The sequence below is a fragment of the Vombatus ursinus genome, unplaced genomic scaffold (genome assembly GCF_900497805.2).
Source record: "Vombatus ursinus unplaced genomic scaffold, bare-nosed wombat genome assembly UNPS02007284.1, whole genome shotgun sequence".
Lineage (NCBI taxonomy): Eukaryota > Metazoa > Chordata > Mammalia > Diprotodontia > Vombatidae > Vombatus > Vombatus ursinus.
The window spans coordinates 20,862,338-20,887,539 of NW_020947062.1; the positions used below are offsets into that span (position 1 = coordinate 20,862,338).

Below are 25,202 nucleotides of genomic sequence, written 5' to 3' on the forward strand. Positions count from 1 at the left end.
TGTGTGTGTGTGTGTGTGTGTGTGTGTGTGTGTGTGTGTGTGTGTGTATGTGATGTGCTTATAAATATTTACTGGTCATACTTAATCTTCCTTTAGTTGATTTTAATGGCATATTCTTGCTACAGCTGTTAATATATATCATTCTTTGCTTTTGTTAATATATTCCTAAAATTTTTCAGAGACAGCCTAATCTTTTTTCAAAAGCTTACATCAAGATTTTATTATGGAATAAGATTTAATAGTCACATAACAGTGTGGAAATGATTCCAATGATAATTATTACTAAATTTAAAAAATTTTTCACCTAGGTCTTTCCATTCACACCTTCCATGGAAATTTCTTTGTACGATCAACAGACTTGCTGTCCTTGCCCAATGTAAACCCAGATGCTGGATATGCAGTACAGATGTCAGTAGAAGAAAATCTTACTGACATTCAAGTGGTTTCTTTTCAGTCAGCACTCTTATATACATCTAGCAAAGGTGAGCAAACTGCAAGAGCCATGGAGTTCTGAAAATTGTAACAAAAACTTTGTTAGCTGAATTCTAGTTAACTCTGCTTTTGCTAAAGTTAACATTTTTATATGTATTTCCATAACATTTGAGGCTTATAACTTGAAATGGGAAAGATAGAGTAGGTGAGAGCTTCTTTAATTTCTCTTTCCTGAATTAACCTTAACTTTCAGATAGTCCTGGGGTAGACATTAACTAGACATTGTAAAAGCCTCAAGAAAATTGTAAAAGTTTGAGAGAAATATCCTCTACCCCAAAAGATTTCTCTTTTCACTAGATCACACACACACACACACACACACACACACACACACACGCACACGCACACACACACACACACACACACACACACACACACCCTCTTCGCATTAAATGATATTGATTTGACTAGATAGTAAGTTTGGACCACACTCTAAACTGTTTCCTTGCCATATCCAGAGAATTTATATTTTATTACAATTATTAGAGAAGGATTGAAATTATGGAGCGGCATTTACAGCATATGGAATTGTTAGAGTAAAGAAGATTCTGGAAACTGGGAAACCATTTTGATAATTCAGATGATAAAGATGATAAAGAACATGGAGAAAAATGATAATAGGAATATAAAGGAAAAGAGAGATACATTATGATGGAAGAACTGACAAGATTTGGCAACTGACAAAATGTATGAATAATAGAGGAACCCAAGAAAACTTTTATTTTAGTCTTTTGTTTTTGAAACTATAAGACTTGACAATAAGTAGCAGGATGCAAAAGCAAACCCACAAAAATCAGTAACATATTTCTATAACAATAACAAAATCCAGGAAGAAATGATATAACAGGAAGGCCTATTCGCCATAACCGTGAAATAGATAAAATGTTTCAGGGTCAGTTTACTGAGAAATACTCAGGACTTGTATAGGCACAATTAAAAAGCATTCTTTAAAGTAGGGATTCTTAACCAGGGGTCCGTGGATAAATTTCAGGGGAGAGTCTGTAAATTTGGAAGGGAAAACAGTTACATTTTTATTTCGGTAACCTTCAGTTTCCTTCGTAATCTTAATGCATTTCATGTATTTCATTAGACTACCAAAGGGGTGGGTGACACAAAGATTAAGAATCCCTCCCTTAAGGAAATAAAGGATGACTTAACTGGAGGGACGTTCCTCACTCATGATGAAACTATACTAATACGCTACCTAAACTAATTTACAGATCTAGTGCTATACCGATAAACTGTGAAAGGGATACATTATAGAACTAGATGAAGATAATTACAGAATTCATTGGGAAGAAGTAAAGCCATAGAATATCTATGGAAATAATAACACTAAGAGACTTGGAGAACGATGGTACCGTTTGGTGAAAGAGGAGCATATTTTGGAAAAAAGCTGATGAGCTCAGTTTTAACTTTGTTGAGTTTGAGGTTACAATGAGATGTCCAGGTGGAATTGTCTAGCAGACAGTTGGAAATACAGGAATCAGCATTAGGAGAGAGATCAAGGATCACAGGCAAGTAGATCATAACTGGGAGAGTCCTCAAAGATCGTGCAGTCCACCCTCTTCATTAAAACATGAGAAAACTTGGGGCCAAGAACATTTATTGGCTTACCCAAGATCACACAGATAGTAAGCCTCAGGTGGGATTTGAAACCTTTTGACACCAGCTATCATAGAGGTAATAGTTAAAGCTATGAGAAACTTCTGATGATGACTGTATATAAAGACTAGAAGACAAAAAGACTGGACCTTGTGGTATGGCCACATTTAAGGAATGAATGGGAAAAGTGACAGATATATAAGAGAGATAGGAAAACCAGAGTATTTATACTGTGACAGAAGCCAAGGCTGCAGCTTCAGCAAGAGAGGAAGCAGTCAGCATTGTCACATGCTGAAAAGAGGTCAAGGATGATAAAGATTAATAAAAGTTGATCAGATTTGGTGATTAGGAGGTAGTCTTTATTTGAGTTTGGAGACAATTTTACTAATCTGGGTAGGAACCAAATTATAAGAGATTATCAAAGCAAGTAGTCAAATTAGATAGGGAAAAATATTTCTTTATGTAATTAAGCAGTAAAAAAATGAGAGCAGTGCTTATAAAGTAGTTCTTCAAAAGTTTGTCAATACAAAGGAAAATGAAAAAGAGGAACATGGTTAGCAAAAGCAGCAGATTTAAGGATTTTTTATTTTAAAAATCTAGTAGGTAGAAGAGAAATTCTGAGTACAAAAGAATAAAAATCATTAAAGAATACAGGTGAAAGGGATGGACTTGGGCAAAAGGAAGATTATTTCTTTATAGAAAGTAAGGAGGAGGTTGAGGTGATACCCAGATACAGGAACTTTTTGAGTTTAAAAGGGTAGTGGAAGAAGGAGGGAGGCTTAATTTGTCTCAGTAAAGTTAGAAGTGTTTGTCCATGTTGGAGAAAGGAAAAGGAGAGCTTTAATGAAAAAAAGTTCGCAGTAGCTGTATAAGCATTATGTTAGGAAATAGTTGAATAGAAGGATTGAGAGGCAGCAGTAAGTCCTGTCAATTGCATTGAGCTTAGTTGGCACAGTTTTCTAATTCCTCTCAATATAGAAAAAGACATACCTTGTTATGTTTTTTTTAAAAAAGATTGTACATGGTTTATTTTTCATATCCTTGGTTATTACCTTATATTTACTATCTTCACCATACTTTTTAGTATGTTTCCCATTTTAATTTTATATTTGTCTTTTTGATATCATCATTCCCTCTACTTTCTCAGCATGGAAAAGTGGAATTTGGAACTATCCCCAAATTATTATTATTTTTTTGCTTCCCTACCACTGGAAGATGAATATCAAATAATAAAAACTTTATATATTGATTTTATTGAGCCTCTTCTACAGTAGCAGATCTCTGAGCTGTCTTTTGACCATATTTGACTGTTTCTGTACAGCCATAAAGAAAACGTCCACATGAGCAGGACTAGGTATGTAATTGACAGGAATTGAATATAAGTAAGGAAGGTAGGCATTAGGAACTCCTGAATCAGTCATCACCCTGTTATCTAATGAGGGCTTCCAAAATTTCCAAGGGATTGGGTTTCAAGATGTGTTATAATGGAAAGGTTCTTGGATATGGAGTCAGAAGATCTGAATTTAAATCCCAATTCTGCCTATATAACCTTGGAAAGTCATTTAACCTCCCTAGACCTTGGTGTCTTTATAAAATAAAGGGGTTGGATTGGTTATATCTCTAAGGTGCCTTCTAGTTCTAAATCCTATATGTTGGAAGTTCTCAGACTTTTGGATCGCAGAACCCCTTTGCAGTCTTAAAAATTACTGAGGTTTCCAAAGAGCTGTTGTTTATGCTGATTATCAGTATTTACCATGTTAGAAATTAAAATAGATAAATTCATTTTAAAATGACAATAAGCCCATTATGTGTTAACATAAGTAACATTTTTTATTTTAAAAGAATAGCTAATTTCTTCAAAAAAAATATATAGTGAGAAGAGTGGCATAACTTTACATTTTTGCAAATCTTTTTAATGTTTGGCTTAATAGAAGGCAACTAGAGTCTCATATCCTGCATTCAATTTATTGTAATGTTTTGGTTGAAATACATGAAAAGAATCTGGTCTCACAAAGATGTTTTGGAAAATGTAGTATTTTAATGATTTTTTCAGATAATTGTGGATATTCTTTTTTGATACTACACCAAAACTCAAGAAATGCTAGTTTCTTAAAACTTAGATGCAATGTAAAATCTGAAACTGTCATTGACCTTTTTGTACTCTGTTACATTACAATTCATTGGTCTATGTTATACTTTCTTTTCTTTTTTTAGTATTTTATTTTTCCCCAGTTACATGTAAAAACAGTTTTTAATAATTTATTTTTATAACATGAGTTCTAAATTGTCTTCTCCTTCCCTACCTTCCTTCATTGAGAAAGAAAGCATTTCGATATAGGTTATATATGTGTAGTCATGCAAAACATATCCATAATAGTCATGTTGTGAAAGAAAACATACCCGGTGCAGGTAGGTGGCACAGTGGATAGAGCACTGGCCCTGGATTCAGGAGGACCTGAGTTCAAATGTGGCCTGAGACACATAACACTTACTAGCTGTGTGACCCTGGGCAAGTCACTTAACCCCATTGCCTAGCCCCCCCCCCAAAAAAAAAGTTAAAAAAAGGAAAGGAAGCATAGACAAAAAAAAAACCCTCAGAAAAATAAATTGAAAACAAGTATGCTTCAATCTGTATTCAGACACAATCAGTTCTTTCTCTAGGGATGGATAGCATTTTTTTTTTTTTTAAGGCAGTTGGGTTCAAGTGACTTGCCCAGGGTCATACAGCTAGTAAGTGTCAAGTGTTTGGTCTGAGGCCGCATTTGAGTTCAGGTCCTCCTGACTTCAGGGCCTGTGCTCAATCCACTGCACCACCTAGCTGCCCCATCTTATACTTTCAATGGATCTTTTACCCATCGATGATTGTGTAACATGCATTTGGTCATTTGGAAAACATTGGCTCACTGAGTTATATAGCTCTTCCAAATGTTGATACATTTCAAAATGCAACTTTTTTAAAAATCACATTCATTAATATCACCTCTGATCTAATCAGCAAAGTCTCTAAGTATTGGAAAGCTGTCTAGCTCATGGTGGTGGATACAGATTTTCCAAAATTTTAATTGTCACTTGAAAACTCAAATTTTATTATTGGCAACAAATACTGATGGATGTTTTCCTTGAAGTGACAGGTTTGTTAGCTCATTCGTTTTCAAGAAAATATCTGCCACATTCATCTTGGAATAACCATAGTTTTCTTTCAAGCATAAATGGTGTTCCATGATAAAAATGGCTTGTTCAGCTTGCAGCTCGAACAATCATACCAGTGCTTTTCCTCAAGACAGCCATCATACCTTAGTATGTAGCAGAGGACCTTTATGTATACTTTCCATTTTGTCACACAAGATGTTAAAAAGACATGTACTCAGGGGTAAAGATTTAATAATTTTCATTGCTTCATCAAGGACATTCTTAAGTAAAATTGGTGGTTTTTTTTGTTTTTGTTTTTGTTTTTTTTTACTGTGATTGTTTGGTGGTGAAGAATTCAATGATTACAGTTCAATTTTGTATCACTATTTTGATTCATGCTAAGGTGCCAGCATTGGTACCCACCATTGCTTTTCTACTGTTAGTATAAATGTCAACACATTGTTCCAAAATAAACCATGAAATTCAAAAGAGTTATTCAGCACTTTGAATATTTTAACATCAATTATATTTGTTTCCAGGCATTCTCATAAGAAGGATCTTCAGTGATTAGCTGGTACTTATGCTAGATATAAGCAAAATAGCAAGTCTAGCCCTGTCTGTTGATGGGTTCCTTTGTAAGGCAAAAGTTCAGTTATGCAGATTAAATATTAACTTTGTCTTCATGTTTGCAACTAAATCTTTAAAAGTCTATCTTACTTCATGCACACAAACTGGGAAAATATTGCCCTATAAGCTTGCTTTTTTACCTCCAAAATTTTTATGAGAATATCTTATGCATTGAGGGTATCATTGCAGTTTTCTATACTAGACTACTTTTTCACAAATAACTAAGAGATGCAAAAGAGTAAATGATCCTATTGTGTCTTATCGATTTCAAGAAAACATTTGAATCAAAAGAACAAAATGCAGCCTTGTCTCAGACAAGGTTTTTTTTTCTCCACACATAACATTAAAATTATGTAAGATTACATGACAGATGGGACCATGATCTGCTGAGTATCAACAAGAAGCAAGGAATGAAAAAGAAAGCCATAGGGGCAGCTAGGTGGCGCAGTGGATAGAGCATCGACTGTGAAGTCAGGAGGACCTGAGTTCAAATGCGGCCTCAGAACAACACTTGACACTTACTAGCTTTGTGACCCTGGGCAAGTCACTTAACCCCAATTGCCAGGAAAAAAGAAAAAAAAAAGAAAGCCATATACTTATTTAAAGAGTTAATCAGGATCATGGAAAATGTCCCAGATGATATCCAAGTAGAACTGTATTGGTGAGTTCCTCTAAATACTATTGTTTATGTTGTTATAATTATATTGAACCTTGGAACACTACCAAGGACACTCTATAGAATCTATAGAAATCAGCTTAACTACCCAGAGTGGATAAACAGCACAAATTGTAATTAAGAAAAAAGACTAAATCCTTAATTTTCTTCATATCAAAGATTCAGTAGTTTTTCTACTTCAGGATGGGCTCTAAATCTAATCATGAGAATTAATTCCATTCCCAGTATTGTATTTTTAAGTTACTTGTGTCATACCTTTATTTACATTTCTTTCACAAAGGTGAAAGGAGGATTCGTGTGCATACTATGTGTTTACCAGTAGTTTCAACACTGAATGAAGTGTACCTTGGAGCTGATGTTCAAGCAATTTCAGGATTATTGGCAAATATGGGTAAGAATAGTTGAATAAACTATAATAATTTTCCAGTAGTATCATTGGACAAACCCCAAAATGGTTATTTTTGGAGGAGAATATAAAGGCTTTCTTTTGTATTACTAGATCATGTTACCTCCTGTAGAGTACTAATGAAAGAAGTTTTGAAACACTTTAACAGCTCCCTCCGTAGACAAGTTTGTTGATATGAAACTTTTTTTTTATATAACAAAGACCCATGTTTTATTAATAGTAGTAGAGCAAGGCAATGGTCCAGGCATCTACCCATCCTATTTTCTCCTTCTTCCATAGTGTGATTTTTTATCCTTCTTTTCTCTTCTGAGAAAGACTGCATAATTTGCTTTCTCCAATTGGGATTCTATCCACTCTGCATATAATAGTGGATGGTTACATTTTCCCTATCTTTGTTGCTTTTAAAAGTGTTTTTCTTCTGTGGAACCCAACAAAAGAGTTATGCCCATCCACCTAACTCCATAAAATGTTACAACATACTAGTTGCAGTTTGCTTTTAAAAAAAAAAATCTTGCCTCCCTACCCTCTCCACAAAAGATGATCTTTAGGAAATTTAATTTTTTAATGATCACCCCCACCACTGATCATGTGATCACTATAATCTTTCCCTTTCCTTTTTTTTTTTTTCAGCTGTTGACAGGTCCATTACTGCCAGTCTGAGTGATGCTCGTGATGCCCTTGTAAATGCCGTAATAGATTCTTTGTCTGCTTACCGCACTTCAGTCCTAAATAGTCAGCAGCCTGGTCTCTTGGTTCCCTTTTCTTTACGTCTCTTCCCACTTTTTGTGTTAGCTCTTCTTAAACAGGTAAGAATGAAATAGAAAAATTAAAGGGGATGGATAGCTAATACATGTTTCATATCAGTGATTTTTAATATTTTCTTCATAGCAAATGTTTTTACTTTGCTAGTGTGTCCATATTTCCTATTCTCACTTTTTTTCATGAAGTTCAATACCAAGTATGAGGAGCCTCAACACTGACTATAAATTTTCAAATTGGCAGTCCTTAATCACACACACAAAAAATTCACTTTATCTTCTGAAACCTTTACAATTTCTGTTTCTAATGAATTGGTCAATTCATGAATGATTCCAACAGCCCTTTTATTTTATCTTCTTATCTTCAATATTTTGGTACTCCTCTCAGACTACAATTTACTTACTTGTCACTTCTATACCTGTTTTCAGCTTGCTTTTTTCATTGTGACCTTTGATCTGCCAATTCCAACCAATTAGCTTAGCTCATTGACCACCAGGTCTAACCCATCTAGAATCCCCTTTGTTTTCATCCTTCTTTAATCTCAGTATTTTGCCACTGTTAACACCTTTCCCCACCCGTTTCCATTTCCCCCATTTAATTATTATTATTATTTTTTTTTGGCTAGGCAATGGAGTTAAGTGACTTGCCCGGCGTCATACAGCTAGTGTCAAGTGTCTGAGGCAGGATTTGAACTTGGGTCCTTTTGACTCCAGGGCCAGTGCTCTATCCACTGCACCACCTAGCTGCCCCATCCCCCATTTAATTCTTTACACCTTTTTTATCAATTATGATGCTGTACTGGTCTACTTCTCTTAATCTTATGCCAACACTCTGTGCCTCCTTTTTGCTACCCTCCCCCTTACATATCAAACCATTAAGGGTACATTTTTCCCAGCATTCATTTCTGGATCCTCTGCTCTTTCTGTATTTGTGTTTGTGCTAAGTTCATCAACTCATCCGAATTAAACTTTTATATGTGAGAATCCGTGTGCTTTGTCTTGATTTCTTACTTTCTCCCAAACTGATATTTCCATTTCTTTATAGCCTATAACTTGTATGTTTTGCTATCACCTGGAGCTTAATATGTAGCAATCTATGCTCATTATCTTTACTTTGCCTCAAATCATTATTCTTTTCATTTTCCCTGTTACCAGTAGAAGAAGCATCTTCTTATACCCTTAGCATCAGTACTTTAAGATTCCTTTATTCCTTTTTTTTTTTAATTCTCTGTACCTCTCCTCCTACCTGACCTAAAGCAGGGCTTCTTAAACTTTTTCTACTCACAACCCCTTCAGTGTAAGAAGTACTTGCCCTAAAGGACCCCCATAACCATACACCAAGATCTTCTGACATATTTGTGTAAATATATGTCATTTACGTATAAATATAAACATTTGTATATGTATTATGTATGCATTCTATGCTTGAACTCTTCTTTTTCCTATTCACAGCCTTAGGTCAGGTCTACCACCTATAACCTAAATTTCCTGCTTTATTTTCCTCATCTTCATATTTTCTTCTGTCAGTTCTGTCAAGAGCTGTGAAACTCCTAATTTTATTAGATTCTCATAGTGAGTCAGATATAATGGTTTATAGTAGATATTTTTCAGGTGAGGAAATGGAGACAAGTCAAATTATTTGTCTAATGTCAATACATAATTCATAGCTGTTACAGGATTGTGACTACTAACAGTGATCAAATTTGACTTGCTGATAAAGCTTATTCAAATAAGTAAAAAATAAATGCCCAGTACTTTCTAATGGTTCTTATCATTAAGTCTTGAAAAATCTCTTCCATCTGTGTTTAACAAATGTAAGTAATTTTTATTTTTTGGTGTGGGGGGATTTGATATGTTGTGTTCACAGAAATCATTCCAAACTGGGACTACTGCTCGTCTAGATGAACGTATTTTTGCTATGTGTCAAGTGAAAAATCAGCCCCTGGTTTACCTCATGCTCATGACCCATCCGAATCTGTATAGAGTTGACAATCTCTCAGATGAGGTGAGTTTGCCCATTAATTACTTTAGTCCATGCATTCATAAGTCTTAATAATGAATCCAAAGAAGAAATGAAGGTTTCGTTCCTTTTTTTATTTTAAACTTAAACTTCTGCTTTAAGAATTCTGAAGACACAAAATTTGGTTTAGTCATTCGTTTAAGTGATACTTCATATTATAGTTGTCATTTAAGAATTCTCCAAAAAATGTCTTGATTTGATATATGTAAATTATCAAGTTATTGGCATGGTAAGGGCAACCATTGTAGATTGTTCTAGTAGGGTCCATGAATTAAGGAAAACCAATTATAAAGGCTATGGCATTAATTTTCCTTAAAGAAAATAGCATATCTTTGATTAATGTTATTGGTGTTTGTAAAGATATCCCAGATCTAATACAGATATTTTCAATCAACTATTTCCTTTCCATGTAATTAAAGGGAGAAGGGCTAGTTACATTTGAGGGAGCTTATTAGGAATTAGAAAACACTAATGATACTTTTAATAGAATTATAAAAATTTTGAAATTATAAAAATATTTTAAATAGTAACCATAGGCCAATCCTGTATTTAAATTTATTAGATTTAATTAATTAAGCTTACTTATATTTGTAGAGAGACATTGACATTTATAAACTTTTGTCATTTTTGATATTTAAGAAATTTTTGTCCTTTGTTGTTGGGTAATACTAGTATTTTTAAGCCGTGTATAAATATATATATATACAACTTTGTCCTTATCTTTAATAATTTAAAGAAGAATGGAAAACTACCACTTCTGGTTTACTAATTGAATGTCACAATATAAACATTAATGTTTTTAGTTATTTCAACTTATTAAGATACAAATTAATAGCAGCAATTGATTTGACTTCAGAAGATAGAATAACTTCAGCCAGGAAAATAGTCCTTTTTTATATGTGTGTGACATTCAGCAAGTTGTTTTGCCTCCCTGGATTTTAGTATCTTACTTTAGAATTGGGAGGTTGGATTACATGATCTTTTTTAGGTTTCTTTCAAGTATCACTTCACTGCCGAACTCTATCTAACTGTATTTTAATATTTGTAGTTTACTTATGAGGTAAAAAAGGTTCTTTATTTAGTCTCGAGATTATTAGATGAGAGGAGTTAGGCATATTGGTAGTAGGTTTTTTAAAATTTTAAACTTTTATTAGTATTTTTTGGCTTTTACATCACCTTCATTTCCAGCACAAAATTATTGCTTTATATTTATATACCATAATTTATTAAGCGTTTCCTAATGATGGGCACTCCCTTTGTTTCCAGTTCTTTGCTTCAACAAAGAGCAGTTACAAATATTTTTGTACATGTGGGTCTTTTCCCTCTTTCTTTAATCTCTAAAGGGTATAAGCCAAATATTGTTATCACTGGGTTAAAAGGATATACACATGTTAGTAACTCATTTAGCATAGTTCCAAATTACTTTACAGAATCGTTGGGGCAATTCACAGCACCAGTGGACCTGTTTTCTCTCAGCCTTTGCAACAATTTTATTTTTCCTTTTCTGACATGGAATCTAAGAATTGTTTTAATTTGTATTTCTATAATTATTAATAATTTGAAGAATGACTGTTGATTACTTATATTTCGTACTTTAAGAACAGTTTGTTCATATCCTTTATTTATTGGAGAATACTGGTCATTCTTAAATATTTTAATTAACTCCTTATATATTCTGAGTATCAAACCTTTATCAGTGAAATTTGCTACAAAGATTTTTTTCTCCATTCAGCAATTTCTTTTCTAATTTTATCTAAATTGATTGTCTGTACAAAAACGTCTCACTTATTTTTAATCATATGTCCATTTTATATTACATGATCAATCTGTGTCTGATCATGAATTCTTGGTATATCCATAGTAGGAAAAGATATTTTCTCATTCCTTTGATTTGTTTATTGATGTGGCCTTTTACACCAATTTGGAGTTTATCACATCACCTTTATTTCTAAATATATCACTCTTCTAAACCCCCTTTGCCTGTAAGCTATCACTGTATGGAAACAAATAAAAAAAGAAAAGGGCATTTCAAGAAAATTAACACAGTAGCCAAGTGTGACAGTGTATGTAGGGTCCATACCCAAAACCCCCTACCTCAGCAAATAAGAAAGTGGGAGATACCTTTTGCTTAATAGTATATCCATATCACATCCATCTTCATCTCCTGTCTCTACACTTTTGTAGTAGCTATCAGACATGGCTAAAATGCACTGGTTCCTTCGTCTTTGTAGAATCTCTTGCTTAATGCAAAACTTTGCTAAAGCACCACCTTCTACACAAAGCCCATCCTCATCCCCATAGTTACTAGTACCCTCTAGCACAAAAAGTTAGTGTGTGTGTGTTGTCTCTTGCTCCTTGAAGTCTGGAACTGTTGGATTGTTGTCATTATATCCTCAGGACCTAGCATAGTCCCTTGCATATAGTATGTGCTTAATAAAATGTTTTTTAGGGGCAGCTAGGTGGATAGAGTTCCAACCTTGAAGTCAGGAGTTCAAATCTGGCCTCACACACTTGACATTTAGTAGCTGTGTGACCCTGGGCAAATCACTTAACCCCATTGCCAAGCCAAAAAGCAAAAAAAAAAAAAAAATGCTCTTTGATTAATTGATCTAGATAGAATCTTTTCCTACTGACAGTGTTAGGTGTTTTGGTTTTTTTTAACCCTTTAGGGAGCCCTCAACATCAATGATAAAACTATACCTCAGCCACCCATTCTGCAGCTGTCTGTGGAGAAGTTGAGCAGGGATGGAGCTTTCCTTATGGATGCGGGCACTGTGAGTAGTCTGATTTGTCCATGATCTGACTGAATAGAATAGTCATACTGTCATACATTTTGGTCCTACATCTTACATAGTCACTTAAAATGGTAAATGTTTGAATGAGCAGATTCAATATTCTAATATACACCAAATGAATTTTTTTCCCAATTGCTAGGTAATGATGTTGTGGGTTGGAAAAAATTGTGGACAAAATTTTCTCAGCCAAGTTCTCGGAGTTCCAAACTATGCATCTCTACCACTGAATATGGTAAGAATGTTTCAGTGTAGTGTTGTAACACCTAAAGAGCAATTCAAATTTATGCCATATTTGTCTATTTTAAAATCAGAAAAGAATCATGCTTGTCTGCTAATATTAAATGTTTGTTTCTATTAGAAATTATTTCAACAGTACAAGTTGATTAATATTTAAATGTATTCTTAGATCATTTCCCTTAACTGATGTGTAACTATTTCTCATGTATTTAAAATAAAGGTGCATGTGGAACATAATATAAGATTTTGGGGAACTGGGCAAAAAGAAATTTATCTAGTTACTATTTAAGTAGAGCCTGCTGTCATGATACCTAGTAAGATTGCATCTTAAAATTCCTTTTGGGGGGGGGCATTGCAAGAGGAGTCATGTACTGTTATCGTCTCATTCAGTGAATTGTCTTACTTGCTGTTTGAGGGAAAGAAATTAGGTAACTGCCACAAGTAAATATTACCCCAAAGTTAATGACCAGATTTGACACAGTTGTGCAACTTCAGAGGATATTTGGAGGAGAGGTAGTATATTCAAATTGTGTTTTAATTTAGATGGATGCTATAAAATCTGTGAACCTCTAGTGTTTTCAGGTCAATAATACATAATTCCCATCATTGTAGAACCTGGATGATTTTACCACCACTTTTATTTATTCAGACATTGTTGTTTGATATATATTAAGTCATCCATGGGCATATGAAATGTTCAATAGGACCAGCACTTCTGATGTGAGGCCTTACCAAGCCCTTTTCAGGCCTGCTTATTTGTCTTTGGTATCCACCTGATCCACCCAACTCTCCTCTGTAGCTCCAAGAAGCTATAGTACTCACAGCAGCCATAGCCTGGCAGTCAGGCTAAACCAGGTTGAGGGTAACCAACAGGCCTCAAAGCTGTTGGTGGATTAGAGGGATGTCTGCCCCAAGCAAGTAAAGACTTTTCCTGGCAGAATGAGTGGATGAGAACAATTTGTTCCAGTGGCCATGAAGGTGGCTGAAGAAGGCATTGCAGAGTCCTTAGAGCTTGGTCAGACATCAGCGATGCCAAGGTTATTCACTGCATCCCTGGGTTATCGCCAGTTGTTTTGACTTTTGTCTTGTCACTGGACTTCAATGACTCTAAAAGAAAGGGTGAGGCTGACGACTTTGTGCAACTCTGCCTCACTTAAATCCAGTTCACTCAGAAGTCAGGACATCACCTATGATGTCATTCATTGGTCCTCTTTGAAAACGAAGGACAAACAACAACAGAGTCATCCAGAAAGGTAGTAAGTGCTAGCATTTCCAATCTCTGGAAGAAAAACTGAAGGTACTGTGTATGCTGAAATAACAATGAGCAACCGAGAATGGTGATTCTATTTGTAATATAGCATTATGAAGAAATTACTGAATGAATCACTTTTTCTAGATTTAATAGCTTTATCAAAAATCAGTATTCTTTAAGGTAAAGAATATGTTATATATACGGATATACATGGAAAGTAAATTCACGATTCCTATTACTGTCAAGAATACCATCATTCTCCCAGTCACCCAGGCTTGCAACCTAGTTAACATCCTCAACACTCACTTTCTTTCACTTCTCCATATCCAATCAGTTTTCAAAGACAGTCTATTTTACTTTTAGTAACATCTATCTCTCTTGTAAGCTTCCTTCTTTCCTCAGACCCTGCCAGCACTCCTACAGGTACTCATCACCTCACACTTATATCATTACAATAGCCTTTTGGTTGGTCTCCTTGCCTCAGGTCTTTTTCACACTCCAATCCATCCTCCACTGAAATGTCAAATTGACCTTCCTAAAGTGAAAGTCTAACCATATCACCTCCTACTTAACAAAAGCCAGTGGCTTCTTAGTCACAGAACTTCAGTGTTTCCCTGTCACTTCCAGGATCAAATATAAAATACTCTGTTGGGTATTCAAAGCTCTTTATAATTTTCCCCCTTCCCCTATGTTTCCAGTCTTCTTCATATACATACATTGATATACATGTAGACATACACAATTTTCAATCCAGTAACACTGACCTTCTTGTGTGTCCTCAAACAGAATACTCCATCTCCTGACTCCATGCATTTTCACTGGCTGTCAGGTCTCAGCTAAAATTCCCCTTTTTACAAGAAGCCTTTCCCAATCCTCCTTAAAGCTAATATTTTCCTTCTCTAAGTCTCCAGTTTATCCTGTGTATATCTTTTTTTGACGTAGTCATTTATATATTGTCTCCTCTATTAACTGTGAACTCCTTGAGAGCAGGAACTGTGTTTTTGCCTTTCTTTCTATGCTTAGTGTTTAGTACAATGGATGACTGGAACATAGTAGGAGCATATTAAATGCAAGTCTGTCAGTTGATTGCTTGATCTTTATTCAACAGACATATCTTCCAGACCTTGATACAGCAGAATCTGCCAGAATAAGAGGTTTTATCTCATGGCTTAGAGAACATAGGCCATTCTTTCCAATACTTTATATAATAAGGTAAGCTAGATTACTCTTATTCCTTTTTATTATTTGAGCATGGAAATTGTACCTTATGAGAGCTTGAATTTTAGGTCAGAAATATTATTGTAATAGATTGCTGCAAAATACCATTTAGAGTAATAAAGAAGACATTGAAAAAAGAAAATTATTCATCCTATGAAAATAAATATTATCTTAACATATCAGTTATTAACAAGTATTTATTAAGCATCTAGTATATATGCTAGGCTGTGGTGATAAGATTACAATGAATGAAACAATCTGCACTTGCAAGGACTTTCCATTTCAATAGGAGAGACAACTGATACATGGTATATACAGAATAGATATAAAGTAGTTGAATAATAATTCAAATGTTAGAACTCTTGACTGTTTAAATAACTTTACATTTAGCATTTTTGCTGGCATATTAGGCCTGACAGTTCTAATACTTATTTCTTCAAATCGTGGGGTTTTCATTATCGTGGAATTTTTATTCAGAAAAAATACCTTGAAATAACTGTACACATGGTATAATAATGGTACTTATTAAGATATTTTAAATGGCTTATGCTGGATTGAGTTTATTTGTAATTATTGTTATTTGTGTTATTATCATTAATAAATGAAATCACACATTTTCTCATTTTATTCCTTAGGGATGAGAGTCCGATGAAAGCAACTTTCCTTCAGTACATGGTAGAAGACAGAACAGAATCTGCCTTATCATATTATGAATTTCTCCTGCATGTACAACAGCAAGTGAATAAATGAACAAATGAAGAATGTGGATCATCTTTTCCCAATGAAAATCATTAGAGTTGAGAACACTTGAGCTTGTAATGCCCTCTTTTAAAAAAACTTTTTTTTATTAATTTTGTGGCCTAGTGTGATGGTTAAGATATTTTCACTGTGATTTCAACAAACTACAGCAAATAATGGACCACAAAAGAAAATCAAACATGCATCTAAAGATACTGTATTTTTCGAATCAAAATATATCTAAATATGATTGGGCACCTTTTTGTTTGCTGCCAATTATGTTTGAGTGGTTGTAGACTGAAGTAAGTTAAAGATAATATTGAGGCAAAGTACATTTTGTAAAATAAAGACTTCTTTGTTGCTCAAAATGTATATTATTTTTTATTTTTGTTGAATTTTTTGCTGCTACAATTAAAACCTCACGTGACTTAAGTGTTGCAGGGAAGTTATATCCACTGATAAGACCCTTAAAAAAAATAAAAAGGTTAATCCACTTATAAAGTAAATGGATATTTGAAAACCTTTGTTATTCCCTCTTTTTTTTTTTAAAGGAAAAAAAGTTATCATGTTAAATAGAACTAATGTTAATTTTTTCTTAGTTCAAGGGGGAAATATGAAGTAGTACATTCAAGCTTTTAAATCCATCAGTATTCTTTATACTTGGAGGACAAAGCCCTGATGCAGCAAAAACTATAATTAAGTGTTTATCTGATTTGGCTGCAGTGAGACTCGACTGTATATTCAGCCTTGTTCTGCATTGAAAATAATCTGAGCTCAGTAGGCATAAATACTCTTGTGATTTTTTTTTTTTCCTAATAAGGAGAAAGAGTAATGCCTCTATATTAGGGAGATGTGAATCTTAATGCTCTTGATCCTTCGTGAGTTATTTTTTGATATGTTTCTGGTCTCTCTTGTATTTCATCAACTTTCTGGCATATAATGAGAAATAAAACTAATCTTTTGATGAAATGTGGATGAATAAAAGAGATCAAATGTTTAATATTGTTTGAAATGCACCAGAAACTTTTTTGGGAGTATGAATGATGAAATTGGAAATAGTGCATAAATAATTTTATTCTTGGAAATGCAAATTTATTAAAGCATGAATAGATTATGATTCAGTGGATTTTTTTAAGTTTTCATAGATTTTATTTAATGAAGTTAATTTTTTTAAAAGGCCTGATTTCAAGACTTGCTCAGAAATTATGGGTTTCAGTTCAGCAAAGGAAATATTAAAGCCAAAACTATTCAAGGCATTTTGTTTACTTATTTAGTTAACATGCATCTATATATTTATAATGCAATGATAAATATTAATTTAAAGAATTTGGCTCAAGGATTTTTCACAAATTCATCTTTCCTTGTGATAATAACTCATTAATAAATGATGTTTCCTTTTATTAATACTCAGCAGAAGCTTTTTATATTAATGGAATATAAATGTGTTTACAATGTTGGCCTAGGTTGATAACCAAATGAATAGTAATAGTTAAGATTTATATCAATACAAGCCGTTCTTAAATTTAACTGAGTTGCCTTGGTACAAGGAAAAAATAGGTTTTACCTGGGAATAGAGCTACTGTTTTCAGTTGGATCAGAAAAAACTAAACAATTGTATTATTTCTAAAGAAACCTATGCCATCCCCTAAACAGTGTCAGACTCTATTCTCAGTATTCAAGTCCACTATACTGGAAGCTTTGTGAAAGTTGTTACCAATGTATAATTTATGATTTTATTAATTTGGTGTGTAGTAGCTTTCAGATTATAACAAAATAGAAGTTTTTTTCCTCTGTGATAAAATTAATTTCACCTTATCATGTGTTGACATTTCTCAAAAGAACTAAAATTCTTATAAAGATAAGAATTGCACATTATTTTATTTTTTTAAAGCCCTTTGAGAAGTTAAAGAAGCAGCTTCCGGGGGGGGAGGTACATCCTTCTAGGGAGAGAAATCCTCCTTGTGCCTCAAACATCCCTACAGTGGGAATGGTTCTTATTTGCTCAACATGCTTTGTTAGCATATTTCACAAATCTACTTATTTTTTTAACTCCTATTTTAGATATTGTCCAATTTAGGTGTGAACTAGAATAATTATAACTTTCAATCCATGGGTCATAATGAATATTCCATTTAAGATTCTCCATGTTTGGTCTGTAATTTCTATGAACAGTGAATGAATGGACACTCTTGGAGATAAAATGCTTTTGGAATTGTTGATATTTAGGTCATTATTCTTTGCAATATGAAATTTTCCTTTTTAATTTTATTCCCAATAGTGGGCATGTGACCTGCTGTCTCATCTTCTATTACATTTTGATGTTGTAAAACACACCAATATTTACACAATGCCATATTTTTCAATGTAGCTGTAAACTATTAGAAATGCTTGCATTTTCTATAGCTCTACAACTGCTAAAGGTAACAAGCAAGAGCAAGTTTGTTACCTGTTCTGGAGCAATGACAGTCCTACTACAGCAAATGCACTCTATTTTTCTAGTTTCTGGAATTTTTAAAATAATATATCTATAAGTTTGACTTACTAGCATTCAGACAAAAGCAGTAATCTTCATTTGCATATATTTTCATTATTTTTAATTTAATATATTGTCTAATAGACTGTTTTGCAATAATTAGAATAAAATTTGTTCATTTAACAATAATCAAAGATGCATAACAGCTATTATCTAGGGGACCATCAAATGTGATTTTATGTTTTTGTTCCATATTACAATGTAATCCTTATAGTAAATTTTAATTTTGTAAAGTAGTGTATAATATTGTAACATTTAATTCTTGTTCTCAAACCCAAATATATATTGTTCTTCAGTGTGATGTGTTAAATCTTGCCCCTTTGAAACATTAAGAGCCAAGATTTACTTGTCCTCTTTTTTTTTTATAGTTTGTAATTTTCACTGTAAAAAGAAAAGTCATTTGTAACACATGCAAATTCTTATTTTATCTGTACTAACTTATCAGTTTGGCTACTCAATAAAGTTAATTGAAAGAGCTTAAAACAGATGACCAATCATTTGGACTGATGGAAGCACCATACTGTAAAACAAACCAATCTGAGTTATGTTGCAGTATGTTCTATATTATTATGATCATGGGAAACAGTAAACTGAAGGAACTTTCAATCCTACATCTAGCTTTAGGAGTTAGACTGTTACTGTTGACACTGAGTATAGAAGCTTTATGTCTAAACGTCATGTGTAAAGTGAGAACACTAAGCTACCTCAGGAATGTTAGGATCAAATAAAGATTGTATACTAAAGTGCATTTAAAATAGTAGTGTGACAGCATGGCTTTGTTTTTTCCCTTAAATGGATTAATTTAGCCATCCATATATCCACTCTCAGTAAAGAGAGAACTTCCATAGTGGATAGAACCCCCTCAAGAAGGCCTGGATTCAAGTGCTCTGCCCCCCCCCCCCCCCCACCCACACACACACACTAGCTGTGGACCAGAGCAAGTCACTCAAACTCTCAGAGCTTGGGCCAGTTTCTACGACTATACATTGCTGAGTAGCTGTTGATCTTCATTAGTAGGGGCAATTTCCTCACCGAGATTAACCTTATAGCAATGAAATTGTAGGCTGGGACAAACAAAATACAAAACATCCATTTTACTTTAAAAGTAATTAGAATTCTTATCTATCCAGGCTTTGCATATTTGCAAGACAAAAAATGCCTTTCTATATTCATTACTTCGTGGTTCATTGTGGAATTCCAAAAAACTACATATTTGTTTTTTTAAACTCAGATTTGGGGTGAGTGGCTTAGAATCTATGAGCCTCAGTTCTGATATAGTTACAACCTTTTTTATTTTTGAGGCAAAGTTTTATTATTAATAATTTGATGGTTCTCAAGCTTTTTAAATATGAAGAACCTTTTTTGTTATCACATTTAAAGGACCCCATGAAATCAGTCCCTTGATTGAAGAAATGATGAAAAAAGCTACTTATGAATCCAATAACCTTTTAAAATGAATTTGTATTTTAATTACAGAATCTATATACATTTGAAAAATAGTAATTCGTATGTGAGAATACAATGTATACAGAAATGCTCATTTTGCTTGGTGTTTAAGTTTAGAATAAAGGAATAAAAAAAGCATATGTTATATGGTCTGTAAAATCTATGTGTTCTTATCTATTATACTTAACCATGCTGACTTTTTTTGTTACTGGGGAAGAAGGATCCAAGCCTGTGACTGTATGGGAGTAGGGGGCTACAAGTGTGAAGTGTGTAAGGTCTTTCCACTAATGCAGACTTGCAATTAGTTGGTAACATAGTCTTAGTTTTCTGGGCCACTGAGAGTTTGTAACTCACTTAGGTCACATAGTACTAGGTGTTAAGAGGCCTGACTTTAACCAGGTCTACCTAACTCTAAGGTGTTCACTTACACCAAGCCTCCCTTTCTTTGTATTGTTAGAGCTAAAAGATTTAAAATTATTTTTAATGGCACATTTTGTAAGCATATGGACTCCTGGATCCAAGATTTTTTGGCCTACGGATCACTAGGCTTTAGAAAACCACTGCTTTAGAATGCTGAAGAAATTCCATATCCAGTGTGTTATTGGACTTTTTTGTGTGTACATGACAATTTTCACATGATATTTGGAAACCTAATACTCAAAATACTAGGAAAGTGCTTCTCTTTGTAAGAGGTATGAATTCAGATGGTCAGTTTTATATCATAGCCATAAGTTATATAGGTACATGTGGAATAGCTTTGGATTGCTTAACTGGAAACACTGGAGTAGTATGAAGGGCACCAGACTTGGACCCAGGAAACCTGGGTTTGAATCCCATTTCTGTCACTAGTTTTGGAACCATGTACATATCTAACCTCTCTGCACCTCTATTTCTTCATCTGTAAAAACAATGAAAATAATTGGAATACTTCACATGATTAGTATAAAGAAGATACTTTCAATGTAAGCCACTATATAAATGTAAGTCATTATGTATTTCATTGGCTGTGTATACATGCAATTTACAGAGACCTGCTAGGAGACCCAAGGAATAGGAGTTCTGTCAAGAGATAGAAAGGTACCTTTATCAGGTTCTTGGTCTTTCCTCCCTCCAGAAACACTGTAGTATGAATGAATGTGGGAAAATTTAAAAATGGAGTCCAAACTAGAAAAGATTAAGAACAGGTTGCCATTTCTAATGCAAATGCCCTTTTGCTACTAGGTTATAGCTGATCTGTGAGCCCATGAGAGAAAAATGATATGGTCCATCAATCCCTTATTCTTGCCTTGGAAAGAGCCTAGCACAGCTCTGCCAAGTGGACAAAGGACAGGCATTTCTGCTCAGATTTATCACCAATGTTTTTGCCAATTAGTTATGAAAGTACAAATACCACCTTGTGAGTATTCTTTAGTAAGACAGAGATTTTCTAAAGATAGGAGATAATTAGGCAACTCAAGTTTTTATATTGGGGAAGGAATTTTGGCAAAAGCAGGATATTTAAAGCAAAGACTTGAAGTGCACAGTGGACAGTGTGTAGTACTCATTTATTCATTGAACTGAAGGTGGCTTTGGACAAATGGGCAGCATTGCCCTGGGAGATGAGAAGGTCCCATAGACAAACCAACTACTCTGATTTTTGTCAACAATTGCTTTTGTAGCTCTGAAAATTGTCACTTTGCCTATGCTAAGATTTGCTGATAGCTGGAATGTCACATTTATTAAAGCACAGGTAACACTCTCTGAGATGTGTGTGTGTGCGCTTGTATGTGTGTGAATTAGTCTAACTTGACCAGGAGACTATCACTTTTAAACTTTTTGATGATCTTAAAAAAAAGATAAACCCAACAAACAAAACACTGTTTCTAAGATGTGTCATTCATTAAGAATGAGTGGTCAGTAAGGAGTAGTTTATTACCCACTGATCTGCCAGGGGTGATTTCGTCAAAGCTGCATAATAGTTCAAGCAACCTTTTCCCTTATTGAGAAACAGTTTGAAAGGACAAAAGCTAGTCCTAAAATTATGTGACTTAGAAGCCAATTTGGAATCGCCATTAACCAAAGTAATGTGAGACAAATACATTAAAAAAATGCTCCAAAACAGTAGGAAGAAAAATGCAAATAAAAACAGCCTTGAGATTTTACCTCACATCCTGCAAATTGGTAAAAATGACCAAAGATAGAAGTGATCAATGTTGGAGGGGTTGTGGGAAGATAGGCACACTAGTTGGTAAAGTTGTGAATAAGTATAACCATTCTGGAAAGTAATTTGGAATTGTGCAAGTAAAGTGAAGTGCCCACACCTTTGACCTTGAGATTCCCTTACTAAACCATTGATAAGAAGAAAGTCCTTATAGAGAACAAAATAGAAGCAATATAATTATGATAGCAAATAACTGGAAACAAAGTAGACATCCATCAATTGAGGAATGGCTAAACAAATTGCACTATATGAAAATAATGAATATTATAGTGCTGTAAGAAATGAGTGGGGTGAACACAGAGAAGCATGGAAAGATCTACACGAACTGATGCAGGGTACGGTAAATAGAACCAAGAAAAAAATACACAAATTGACTACAGCAATATAAACAGAAACACACACACACACACACACATATTTAAAAGTGAATGTTGCAAAATTTTAAAGAACAAATTTGGCTCAAGAGATATGAGAAGACACTTCCACCTTTTCTGAGGTGGGATGTTCATAAGTATACATTTGCACACATTTTCAGATTTTTTTCATGTTTATTTTTTGTTTTCAAAAATGTTATTTGTTATGAGGTGGCTTTCTGGGACAGAAAGGAATTTTGGGGGAGATTATGGTAATAGAAAATAAAGTTCAATTGCTTTTCAGTGGTGTCCAATTCTTTGTGATCCATTTGGGGTTTTCTTGGCAAAGAGACTGGAGTAATTTGCCATTTCCTTCTCCAGTTCATTTTACAGATGAGGAAACTGAGGTAAATAGGGTTAAGTGACCTGCCCAGGGTCCACAGCTAGTAAGTGTCTGAGGCCAAATTTATTTATTTAAGGCTAGATTTGAACTCAGGAAGATGAGTCTTCACCACTCTAGGCCCAGCACTCTATCCACTGCTCCACCTAGCTGCCCTTAGGAAACAAAAGACATCAATAAATCTTTTTAAAAAGTACTATGTAGTTGTGAAAAGACCATATATGGACTTTGGAGTCAGAGGACCTTTATGACCTGGGACAAGTCACTTCACTTTATTGAACTTCAGTTTCCTCATATGTAAAGTGCTGGGTTGGATCAGATGATATCCAAAATCCTTCCCGCTCTAAATTTTATGGATTTTATAAAAGGGATATGACTATAGTAAGCCATAAGCACTACCCTATTAAACATACACTGAAATATAAAAGAGAAACCAAACTAAAACTTTCAATAAAGTTTTAATGTCATGAAAACTTAAATTCTGCTGATGGTTTTGCACGCTTTTAATCTTTTTGGCTGTCAAATTTGAGTATGACTGTGAAAGATTCAATGAAGTGTAAGTTTCTATGCTTGATGCAACTATTGGAAGAATTTTTTGGGTTGTATAGTAATTCATTTGTTGCTTTTAATTTTGGAAAGTAGAGAATAATTCTTCACATCTATAAACTGAACACTGAACTAATCTTGAAGTTGAAATAGCCAATCTTGATAGTGCTAGTGCTGTGGATACAAACAGTACCCTAAGGGTTAAAGAGAATATTAAAAAAATTTGGCCTCAGACACTTACTATCTGTGGACCCTGGGCAGGTCACTTAACCCTATTTACCTCAGTTTCCTCATCTGTAAAATGAGCTGGAAAAGGTAATGGCAAATCACTCCAGTCTCTTTGCCAAGAAAACCCCAAATGGATCATGAAGAGTTGGACACCACCGAAAAATGATTGAACTTCATTTTCTATTACCAGAATTTTCCCCAAAATTCCCTTATGTCCCAGAGACATATATACTGTCCCAGTACTTGGTGAGGCCCCTCCTGAAGGGGGGCTCATTCTGTAGTTCATCCTGTAACTTGAGAGCATCCTAAAGTCCTTTTCCCCTTATGTTGAAGCACCATAAAACTTCCCTTTATCCTGGGACCATAAAATTCCTTGTCTCCCTCATCTTGTGTCATAAAATTTCCCTCGTCTTCATTATCCTGTCTTTATCTTTTTTCCCCTTGATAATTAATTTATTTTTAGTTTTCAGCATTCACTTCCATAAACTTTTGAGTTTTAAATTTTCTCCCCCTCACATTCCTCTCCCCTCCCCAAGATGGAGTGCAATCTGATATAAGCTCTACTTATATTCATATTAAGCACATTTTCCCATTAGTCATGATGGAAACAGCAATTAGAACTAATAGGAGGAACCACAAGAATGAAGCAATAAAACAAAACAACAAAGGAAAAGGAGAGCAAATAGTATGCTTCCATCCACATTCAGACTCCATAGTTCTTTCTTTGGATGTGGATAGCAATTTCCATCATGAGTCTTTTGGAGTTGTCTTAGATTCTTGCATTGCTGTGAAGAGCCAAGTCTATCAAAGTTAGTCATTGTACAATGTGGCTGTTACTGTGTACATTGTTCTCCTGGTTCTGTTCATTTCATTCTGTATCAATTCATGTAAGTCTTTCCAGGTTTTTTGAAGCCTGCCTGCACACCATTTCTTATAGCACAATAGTATTCCATTGCATTCATATACTACAACTTGTTCAGCCATTCCCCAATTGATGGGTATCCCTCAATTTCCAATTCTTTGCCCCCACAAAAAGAGCTGTTATAAATATTTTTGTACACGTGGGTCCTTTTCCCATTTTTGTAATCTCTTTGGGATACAGACCTAGAAGTGGTATTGCTGGGTCAAAGCGTATATGCAATTTTGTAACCCTTTGGGCATAGTTCCAAATTGCTCTCCAGAATGGTTGAATCAGTTCACAACGCCACCAACAATACATTAGTGTTCAAATTTTCCCACATCTTCTCCAACATTTATCATTGTCTTGTTTCGTCACGTCAGCTGATCTGATAGATGTAATGTGGTACCTCAGAGTTGTTTTGATTTGCGTTTCTCCAATCAATAGTGATTTAGAACATTTTTTCATATGACTATAGATAACTTCAGTTTCTTCCTCTGAAAAGTACCTGTTTTGACTTGACATAGGCTTTACTTATACATCGGATATCCTTTGACTATTTATCTCTTGCAGAATGACTTGTATTATTATAAATTTGACTTAGCTCTCTACATATATTAGATATGAGGCCTTTATCAGAGACAC

The 25,202-nt window shown here is 34.3% G+C and overlaps 1 protein-coding gene across 2 annotated transcripts in view; it reads left to right on the forward strand.

The window, feature by feature from the left end:
- The window catches only part of SEC24A (SEC24 homolog A, COPII coat complex component), a 59,760-nt gene extending 39,721 nt beyond the window's left edge, over positions 1 to 20,039 (forward strand). For both annotated transcript variants that reach the window (XM_027849074.1, XM_027849075.1), the window contains exons 16-23: positions 309 to 482; positions 6,810 to 6,920; positions 7,566 to 7,741; positions 9,561 to 9,698; positions 12,383 to 12,487; positions 12,648 to 12,740; positions 15,106 to 15,209; positions 15,851 to 20,039. In XM_027849074.1, coding sequence (XP_027704875.1) covers positions 309 to 482; positions 6,810 to 6,920; positions 7,566 to 7,741; positions 9,561 to 9,698; positions 12,383 to 12,487; positions 12,648 to 12,740; positions 15,106 to 15,209; positions 15,851 to 15,965 — 1,016 coding nt within the window. In that variant the 3' untranslated portion in view covers positions 15,966 to 20,039. The remainder of the gene's footprint in view (positions 1 to 308; positions 483 to 6,809; positions 6,921 to 7,565; positions 7,742 to 9,560; positions 9,699 to 12,382; positions 12,488 to 12,647; positions 12,741 to 15,105; positions 15,210 to 15,850) is intronic.
- Positions 20,040 to 25,202: the final 5,163 nt, after the last annotated feature.